Source organism: Mercurialis annua, linkage group LG2 (genome assembly GCF_937616625.2).
Source record: "Mercurialis annua linkage group LG2, ddMerAnnu1.2, whole genome shotgun sequence".
In the NCBI taxonomy this organism is placed as follows: Eukaryota; Viridiplantae; Streptophyta; class Magnoliopsida; order Malpighiales; family Euphorbiaceae; genus Mercurialis; species Mercurialis annua.
This window is the reverse complement of record NC_065571.1, coordinates 11,269,264-11,280,392: the sequence shown is the minus strand read 5'-3', so window position 1 is coordinate 11,280,392 and position 11,129 is coordinate 11,269,264. Positions and strand designations below refer to the sequence as shown.

The 11,129-nt window shown below is 28.3% G+C and overlaps 1 protein-coding gene across 1 annotated transcript; it reads left to right on the top strand.

The window, feature by feature from the left end:
• The first annotated feature begins 5,485 nt into the window (after nucleotides 1–5,485).
• LOC126669699 (calcium-binding protein KRP1-like) lies at nucleotides 5,486–6,195 on the top strand. The gene has a single exon (XM_050363236.2). The coding sequence runs from the start codon at nucleotides 5,738–5,740 to the stop codon at nucleotides 6,074–6,076; it is 339 nt and encodes a 112-aa protein (XP_050219193.1). The 5' UTR covers nucleotides 5,486–5,737; the 3' UTR covers nucleotides 6,077–6,195.
• Nucleotides 6,196–11,129: the final 4,934 nt, after the last annotated feature.

Below are 11,129 nucleotides of genomic sequence, written 5' to 3'. Positions count from 1 at the left end.
TATCCCACAAATGAGACTTATTGAAATCACTTGTGAATGAGTAATGGGAGGTCCGGACGGTGGAATGCCGAGACTAGCCTCCCCGAAGGTTTACCCAGGTGGTCGGGTTCCGCCCTAAAGGATGATCGGGTTCCGCCAGAGGTTCCCTCGTCACAAAAAAATTGAAAATTTATCACCTGAATGTTCTAAGAAGAAGAACAAATAAATCCATTGCACTAATAGTACTAACAAGTTTATTAGCTAATAATAAGAAGGAAAAATATGACACAGAAGGAAAAATGTGACACACAATGATTTTTATGTAGGCTAATGTGCTGAAAAAACCCTGACTTTTGTTTTGATTTTCAATTCCACCCCGACGTAGCAATTGTTTCAATTTTACCCTATTTCTAATTTTTGGTTTTCAATTGCACCTTAAATTAGAAAAATTAAATGAATTTATTATTATAAGGATTAAAAATATATAAAACAACTATATTTGAGGATTATTTCATACTTTTTTTCATTTGCACAAATTCAAATAAATCCTTAAACTAAAATAAATTTCAAATAAATTTTAAAATTAATTTTTTAAAATTTTTTTAATTTCCATAAGAGGAGCAGCTGTTCCTCCTCCGGCAGCTCCTGACCTAAGGAGCTGCTGCTCTTCAACGTGAGCTGCTGCTCCTCGGTTAGGAGAAGATGCTCCTCGCCCGAGGAGTAATGCTCCTCAGGCCAAGAGCTGCCGGAGGAGGAGCAGCTCCTCCTTTTCCGACAATTTTTAAAAAAACTAATTTTTATTATGGAAAAAATGGGTATTTTATATTATTTATAACATTAAATAATATTTAGATTATTTGATAAATATGAAGGATCTATTTTGAATATTATCCAAATGAAAAAGAGTCAATTTAATGTTTCATGGTGCAATTGAAAAGTAAAAACCCGAAATAGGGTAAAATTGAAAAAATTACTATGTCGGGGTGGAATTAAAAACCAAACAAAGGTCAAATTTTTTTCAGCCTATTAGCCTTTTATTTATCATAGAACAACTGTTTGCATCGAGAAAACATTTTTAAAAAAGCGACCTAATCCTTAACTCAACCAGCAATATTGATCAGCATTTTCATTCTTTTCATTAACTGTTACAACACACTCAACAAGAGATATTTTTTTCCCTAAAATCATATTTCGATGAAGTTTGTATAAACAATTCCAAAGGCATTAAATATATGTTTAGAAAGAAGAGTTTTCAAAATCTAAACATTTTATTTATTTATAATAAATATGATAAACATTCATATAAATATATATAAAGATATTTTATTATATAATCTATTTTAATTTTTTAAACTAAAAATATTAATTACAACACTCTTTAATTTATTACTTATACATATATAATTAGGTACGGTGCCACAATTTTCTAAACAAGAATCTCTATGAAGATCTTCAATTCAATGTTTGAAATAAAAAAGAAAAGGACAAAAATGAATAATTAGATACATTGTGGAAAGCTCATTATCATTAGCATAATGGTGAAGTGAAATTATAAGAGATTTATCATAATAGTTCTTTGATATGCCAACAAAAAGAGGGAAAGTTTTATGTATCAACTTATGAATTATGAAAACCGAGACAAATTCATGATTCCAAATATTAGTAGCAACTTATGTAGCAAACTATGGGTGAAAGCAGGAAAAAACACTGTTACGTACTAATGCCTCTCCTATTCATCGTTGTCTCTTCTGGATTAATGACACTTTTAATTATAATTTGTTAACTATTTTTTATTTTAGCCCCCATTTTTTAAAATTTCTTATTTTGTGCCTTACAACTCGTAGAATTGTTCCGCGAATTATGCAACTCGCGGAACAGTTCTGCGAGTTACAATACGTGGCTCCAAGCTGGCCAGTCAGCAAGGAGCCACATGGACAAAGTAACTCACGGAACACTTCCGCGAGTTACTTTATCCGACGTGGTAACTCGCGGAAGCTTTCGGCGAGTTACTTTAAGTGAAGCGAGGAATCAACTTATTCCCGGACTGCATTGATTGGGAGAAAATTCTCCCTATCATTTGAGAAATTTAAAAATCAATTTTTTATTTATTTAAAAATTAAAAAATTTCATGGACTGAGAAATTTAATTGTTGAACACTTCCACGTTTTAATTGTTGATTTTTTTTGAATTAAAAACGTTTGAAATAGTTAATTTTTTTAACATTCTGTAAAAATAAATTTATGAAATATTACAAAATAATTATATAAACAAGTATGCAAATATAATCTATACTTCATAAAAAAAATAACATATTTAATAAACAAAATATTACAAATAAAAATAATATTACTACATGAGATAATAATATTCAAAGTACAAATAAAATCACCGAAGGGTCTTATCGTCATATCTGGTAGTGACCGGGAGGTTCGGGCGTAATCTGTTTCTGTTACGGTTCGCCTGACGGCCTGTACTGGTGGTGAGGTAACGTCGATGTGGGCGATCATCACCATCTCCCCCTCCTGCATCGGCATTCTCGTCCTCGTCCCCGTTGTCACCTTGCTAAATATTGCTTCCAACATAGCTGTGATAGGGAGCCCCCGAATGTTATTTAACATTGCATTAACCGACTCGGCGTATTTTGTTGTCATCACACCATGCTGTATTCCAGTCGTGTCGCTGCTCATGCTCTATTTTGTAACGTCAAGGCGGTTAAGATACGCATAACCCTCAGGTGAATCCGCCTCTATGAATGACATATATCGAACTCTTTTCTTCTCTTGGTACGCGCGTCCTACACGTCGATAAAACCGTCAGTATTTTCCCATCTACCAAAACGTTATTTATTATATTTAATGATAAGAAAATTACCGGCCTTTTCAGCAAGCTTTTTTAGATATTTCCTTTTGAAGGCTGTATGAAAGTTGCTCACTAGGTATCTAATACACCACTTGTGGGTATCACTCGCCCACTCAGGCCTCTCCAATACTCTCAAAATACCGGAGCCGCAATCAGATACGATAATTCATTTTATTTTCTAATTTAGATGTCTAAATTAATATTATAGTTTATTAAATAAATTTTGTTTTTATTAACATTTAAATATTTAAATTCTAATTTACTAGATATTTTTTTAATAATTTAACATCTTTTTTACAAAGTAATAATTAAAATAAATTTCTATTTTAAATAATATTAGATTTTAAAAAATATCAATTCTAACACACAATTTTTTAATTTATAATTTTCCAAAATCAATCATACTAAATTTATCAAATAATTAAAAAGATCATTAATCCCATTTAAAATGTAATTCAAATATTTTACATGTCAAATACGTCATTAGCCAATTGAAATTGTAATTCAAATTTTTCATATTAATTGTTTTACAAAGTTACAATTATAAAAAATTTATATTTTCTCTAATAATGTTAAAATTTTAAAAATATCTACTTTTAAAATTAATTTCATAGTGTTTATTTAACGAATCTATGCGTATCATATTGTTTCAAATTTTAACATTTTCACTAATTGGAACCTAATTTAAGAATTTTTCTAAAATTTCACAAAAATAACAAATATTCGATTTTCAAATTTTAATATACTCTAGTTTACATTTCTCTAAAATTTAAACAATAATCTATTTTTTTATGAATAATCTAATTTATTTTATAATATATATTTTCAAAAATCTCACTAAATCTAACTATATTTATTTATCTAACTACATTTCGAACATCATTTAAATCTAACTACATTTAATAATTAAAAATAATATGTTTATAAATTTTAAAATCTCACATGATGTACTCCTTGTTTAAATTTCATTTCATCCGATAATTCCGCAAAAAAAATATTCTGCGCGAAAACCGACTCCGTAAAATCTTCTTCACAATAATTAATTTCGACTGAGTGATTGCTGCCGAGTGAAACCAAATTAATTATCATTCACTAAATTTTTTTCCCAAACCATTTCAACCATATATTGCAAACACTCCATCACATTTTTTTTTACTTATCGGATGGTTCTGCCGAATGAAAGGGGGAACGAATTCCCCCTTTTATAGGGGTTGTGCTCGAGCCACGTATGTAGATCGCAGAACACTTCTGCGATTTACAGCAACTCGCAGAAGTGTTCTGCGGTCTGTATGGCTCAAATTGAGAAAAACCTCTAATTAGGGGCTAATTTAAAAAATATTTCTAATTTTTGAGTGAAACATGTCATTAACCCATCTCTTCTTGCCCCGACTGTTTATGGGCTTAATATATTATTTGAACTTTAATAATGGCAATGCAAAACCATGTGGACATTAGATTCATTTTTCATTGCAATTCGAGGGAAGTTCTTACCTAAACCCGGCTCATGAAAAATTCATGAACCTATCCAATGAGATATAGAGAAATGAGAAGAAAAAGGAAATAATAAGTAAAGAGAGAAAATTGTGTTAGATTTCCTAACATCTCATTGGATGGGTGCATGAAAAATTCATGAATCGGGATTAGATAAAAAAATTCCGCAATTCGAGGACCCAATTAGATTTTCATAGTTACAAAATATAACTCTTAATAAAAAGAAAAACAACAAAACTTAGTTTCAAATTTATTTTCTATCTTTCTGTAATTTAAGCCAATAAAAAGAAAATTTGAAATGAACAAATTAGATAATGAGGTAAAAGATTGACACAATTAAATTTATTAAAAAGATAGACAAAATTATAATAAAAATGTCAAATTGGAATAAATTGGTGACTTTTAAATGCTTTGAATAAATCTGCAATAAGTCAAAAATATTTGGTTTTTACTACTAGTAGACCTTTTAAAAAAAGAGAAATTCTTAGGTAGACTCGGTCTACCACGTCATCCGTAAACCAAACCTATCACATTATAACACATCATTAAAATGATGGCAATCTTGTAATATTACTATTCAAAGTGTAAATAAGTAAAAAACGAATTTACAAGATTGCCATCATTTTAATGACGTGTCATAATGTGATAGGTTAGTCTACGGATGACGTGGTAGACCGAGTCTACATAAGAATTTCTCTTAAAAAAAACCACACATCGTTTTTTTTCATGACATTTTAATTATTTTAAATGAAATCTCCTTAAATATAAAAATTATGAATAGCAATAATTTTAATAAAGTAAAAGGAGAAAAAAATATTCAACCTAATTATCAGGATGATAACTACTGCTACCTTTTATAGTTTTATGTATAATTAGCAGACCAACATGATTAGAAGCTTTACACTTTACATTAAAAGGCATTTAAGGAAACTTCACATTTTTTACTTTTTTTTGTCTTTGTCAAACTTTTAAATTATCAACTTTAGTCCATTTTCCAGTTGTTCAAATTCAGAATGTCATAGAGTGATGATAGTCCCATTTAATATAATAAGTAATTAAAAAATGTTTTGAATATAGGAATCTAGAGTCATTTAATTTCTTCAAAAAATAGAAAACATTAGTTAATTAAATCAGATTTTAATTGTTTCTTACACTAACAAACTAAAAACTTTGATATAAAACCTAGCTACACTCACAAAGTTTTTGAGAAATCTCATGCAGCTTTCACAAAGAAGAGAGGTTTCGAAGTATAATTAAGAACTGTTTCTGTCTTAATCTGATTCCATTTTCTTATATAATAATTCTCTCTTCATTTCTCCCATTCCAACCAACTTAATTAATTCTTCTTCTTCTTCTTCTTCCTCGTCTTTTCGTTATATTTTAAGTTTCTCGACCCGAATTATCCGACATGGCGGCGCTAGAGCAACATTCCGGGGTTGAATTCGACGACCACTTTCCGTCCATGATGGAGCGAATGGGAGCTGAGGGATTCATTATGGAGTTATGCAACGGTTTTCGAATGCTGATGGATGGTGAGAAAGGTTTGATCACTTTTGAAAGCTTGAAAAGAAACAGTAGTTTGTTGGGTCTGAATAATATGAGAGATGATGAACTTGTTTGCATGTTAATGGAAGGTGATTTGGATGGAGATGGTGCTATTAAACAGATGGAATTTTGTATTCTCATGATTAGACTTAGTTCTGGGTTGATGATCGCACCAAAACAATGGATGGATTATGGATGCTGAATTGAAGTATTAATAGTTTATGTTAAATTAATTAGCATCATCATTATCTTGTAATGAATATTTCATGTTCTCTTTTATCTTGTTTCAGCATTAAAATAAGTAACATGTTTATAAATTAATCCAAGTGAATATTTCATGTTTATGTTATAGTTAACAAAATCAAAATTTAGGTATCAATTTTCAAATAAAGAGTATCAAACTGTAAATTATAACGCACGTGAGTCTTAAAGTAATTTGCTCAAAATTATATGCCATCGGAAATAAATTAATATATATATGCTTTTAAGAGGACATCAAACACTTCAAATCACTGAACTTACTTGTTATTACAGAAAGGGTATTAAACTTCATTTTGTTACAAAAGGGTCACTAAGCTATACATTTTGTTACAACGGGATGTCACTCATGTAATGCACCGTTTTGACACTAAAACACACCGTTTTTGCTTATATGGCAAGCCTGAATTACAAATAGGAATATAACTTAGTAACCATTTTGTAATTCATGATAAATTCAGTGATCTTTTTATAACAAAATTTGACCGAATCCGCCATAATGATCTCCCGTTGTAATAAAAGGTAAAGTTCAGTGACCTTTTTGTAATAAAATGAAATTTAGTACCTTTTCTGTAATAACAGATAAGTTCAGTAACCTAGGGTGTTTAATATCCGCTTTTAAACATTCATGTTAGACATAAAATAGTTGACAATAAAATAATTATATTTTCGAGGAGGTTAGATGGGTAAGAGTTAAAAGTTTAAATGTGCAGTGGGAAAATAAAACAGTGCAAACGTCAAATACAACAAAATAGTATAGTTCAGGGATTAAATAAAACAATTTGTGCATTTCAATTGTCCTTCACGCATTTTAAAGCGTTTAAAAAACACGCGCTTTTACCGCGCTGGATAAAAAGGGTCAGATCAGCAAAAAACTTGAAGTTAAAGAGTGAAATAGGACAAAAAAAAATTAATAGAACAAAAATTAATTTAAAGTTTCACGCACTTAGAAGTTTTGGTGCCATATTGGATTAGTGTGATATCTTTCGACCCTCATTTTTCATATTCTGAAAACGATGTATTTAGATGTATTGATTGAAGACCGATTAATTTATCTTTTTTATCAGACAATTTTTATTTTCCACTCTTCGTGGTTGTGCTTGTTAATTCCATTATTTATTCAAAAATTAGTTTAATAAAATCAACTGATATTTGAGACAATAAATTGATCCAAAAAAATTGAATAATATTACAATGAAACTATTAATTTGAGATAGATTAACACATTTTTAAAATTTTAAACAAAATTATAAAGAGTCGAAAAAAATTTACTTTTTGGCACCATTAAATACCTTTTCAATTTATGAGGAAAATATTAATTTTGACTAAAATTTAAGAGATAATGACCCTGTAACTAATCTTTGACAAGAGAAAAACTAATCACCAACAATCATTTAATTCCCTGAATTATTTAATTGAATAAGAAGCTGTAAAACAATATTATTGACTATATGACTCTCACAGGTAGGTAGTTAGTGCCAAGATACATGTGAAAAAATAATTTCGTAACATATGAAATTTGAGATTTGTCTATTGAAACATTGACATGAAAGAACTGAATTATTTCTTACTTGTGGCACGTAATAATGTATCAAATTCAAATTCATTCGACAAAAATAAAAGTTCTTATCTTTAGGGAACATGATAGTTTGATTTTGGAAGTTACTATATTTTTTCAAAGTTTCAAAATGATCACTAAATAAATTCCGACAATTATATAATTTTATTCATATGACGCCTACGTGCCGCTGAATTGGCATGCCACATCAGCGCCAAATAAATAAAATTATGCAGTTAGACATAATTAAAACGAAATCATGCATTTCAGGACAAATTGTATAAAATTTAAAGTATTGGACTTTTGCGAAATTTTCATAAAAGATTTAGTCTTCTTTAGTCATTTGGCTATTATATAATAGACGCAACGGGACTTTACATTAATATAAATGTTGCTGCTCTTAGACCACCATTGTACAGCTAGCATTTCCGGTGCATTCTCTAAATGTGTCAAATTTTTTAAATTAGAAAAATAAATTAAAAAATTGAAAGTTTAATAGACTCATTATAATTTAAATTTAAAGATGAAAGTAAGTTTTGCCTATTCACATGTAAAGAACCAAATTCAGTCTTTATCTCATATCTTATCCATAAAAATTCTAATTTAATATGATTTCAATCATTTTATCTCTTAAAAATATAATATTATTTTTTTTCCAATATAAAAATCAGTAAAAAATTAATCGATAAATTGATATTATTCAATATTTATAAATTATAAACATAAAAAGTTTTATATTGGAGAGTTCATTGGACAAAAACTAAAAATTTTACTCTTTATTTTTGAGATGCTCTCTATTTTACCAATGAGTTATAGTTCAAACAATATAAGCGTTGGATAGTAAATTTTTATATAAACGCTTCCGCCTCCTCAATTATCGAAGAAAAGATTAGAGATGCTCTAATTATTTTTAAAGAGGATTTCAAATTCTTACAACAAACGTTTCATATGTTGAGTCGTAATTATCTGTAGTTCAGTTTTTTGATTTGTAAAAATTAAGTTTGAGTCATTATATTTTAGGTATAATTGGGTGACATATCTGGTGAATAAAAAATTCCGTCTGGATAACTATTTTAAAATTCAACAGAAAATATGAGATCTATCAAATTGTTTTCTAAATAAAATTAAAATATTAGTAATAATCTTTTTCTTCTCATCGTAAATGATGACCAATAATTGCCAAGATCGATGAATATCAATATTCCACGGCCCCCACACCTACCGCCGTCTACTACTGCCACCTTTCTCACATAATATTTCACTCCATCTCACCTCAACGCAGAGCATCATCACCACTAACTCCGTTATTAATTAACGCCGTCTACCATCGGCATTTCATCAAGCAACCATAATGCAATAAAAAATTACCACCTACATATTTTTCTCTTATAGATTTCATTCATATATTAACAGGCTTAAATATTTTTGGAGTGTTATTGAGTTTTAATTGTTGTGTATTCATAGATTTGAGTTTTGAATTATAACTGAATTATTCGATTATTATTTTTGAATGCTGCTAATCACACCATCTCAATGCTATTAGTTGCAGAAGACCACCATCATCAATATCTTTAATAATCCGTCCGTTTTATAAAAATAGGCCATTTAGACAAACACAAAAGTTAAAAATATATATACCAATGAGTTATAACTCAAATGGTATAATCGCTTAGCAGCAAACTGCTAGGTCGTGGGTCGGTTCCTCCCACAAGCGCTCCCCTCTTCCCCAAAATTATCAAAAAAAGAAGAAGTTAAAAGTATATATAGTTATATTTGATAAATTAATTTTTTATTTATTTTATTTATAATTTTTCAATATATCAATAGTATATTAGTAACTAATTTGTTTATTGGTGAATTTTATATTGCAATATAAAACCGTTAATTCATTTAAAAATAACTAGACCTATTTATTAAGATATGAGATTTTGAGTCTTTAAATTGTTTACTAAATATAGAAAGTGTTCTGTAATTTAGAATATCAAAAGTAGAAAGATGACCTATCATTTTAAGACGGATGGAGTATATAACACCACTATTCTTCATTCTTCTTCTTCGTTTTAGTTTTTTTATCTCTCTCTCACAATTTACTTTTTTTTAAAGAAATTTTAGAAAATGTTATGTTTTGTGGTTTATCTTTAAGTTTAATAGTGGCAAAAACTAAATTCTTTTTACTTTTTAAGAATATGTACAAACTTTTTCGAAAGAAAATTGGTTAAATTTAGATAAATTTATTATATTTAAAAAGTTTAAATAAATAAAAAAAAAGAATTTTTTTTACATTTTGGTACTATATTAGACTTATCTTCAATAAATTAACTATTAGAAAATAATATTTTAACAACGGATTTTTTTTATCACTAAAAGGTCAAAATTCATCGCTTAATTAATTTTCCGTCAGTAAAAATTTAAAATTCGTTGCTAAATTAGAATTTTTCTGTTAGTAGTTTGTTATTTTTCAGTTGTGATATTGTTTGATTTGCTTGATGCATATTGGCGCCGTATTGGGCAATTAAGTTGGTCTTAGTTGCAAATTGCAATACTTGTATTAACGATTGTGGTGGTGATATTTGTTGAAATTACTGTAGGAAAATGCAATTTAACCATTTATTTTAATTTATTTTGTTACACTGTTTTATATGGTACTTCTTCTAGTTCATAATATTTGTTGCATTTAAAAAATATTTTTTGTCTATAATATTTGTTATTTTAATTTATAAAAAGAATATTAATTGCTATTTTTTATGTTTGTCTTCCATTATTTTTTTTAAAATACAATAAACAAATAAAATAATAGTAATAAATGTAATAACTTTTAATGTAAGGTTAACTAATAAGTAAAAGTGTTTACAAATTAAGATATATTAATTGTTCTTTTAGTTCTCATGTGAAAATCAAATGCGACAATATTATGAACCTGATGGAGTATATTTTTATTTATTTAATTTCAATTAAAAAATATATTTCTCACTTTCTCTTTTTAAATTTTTGTTGTCACATCAGGTAGTATAATAAGATTGGTTAATTAAGCGAGAAATAACATTTACTCATGACTATAAGACAAAATAATTTCACATATGTGGATAAGATAATTTTTACCGCAAAATGATTTCACATATATAGATAAGATAATTTTTACCATTTGGCGCGTCAGTTTTAAGATTTTTAATAACTTTATTTAAAAAATAAATTAAACAGATGTAATTCAGAATTTTTTTTTAATCAAATATAGACCTACTTTAATTGTTAGCGGGGATTAAAAAGGATTAATTATCATTGTTAGTCATTTTTTAAACAGACAACATAGTCTGAGAGAGTTCGGGGTCGAATCTCCAACTTCATACACAATTCTTAGAGCGTGGCCACTAGGCGAAACCTTTATGTGTATATAATCCAGAATTTCAAGTTATGTTAAATTGGCTGGTAGTGTGACACTTAA

Bases quoted from the DNA above. Each gene is read 5' to 3' on its own strand.
- LOC126669699 (XM_050363236.2), top strand. From the start codon at position 5,738: ATGGCGGCGCTAGAGCAACATTCCGGGGTTGAATTCGACGACCACTTT.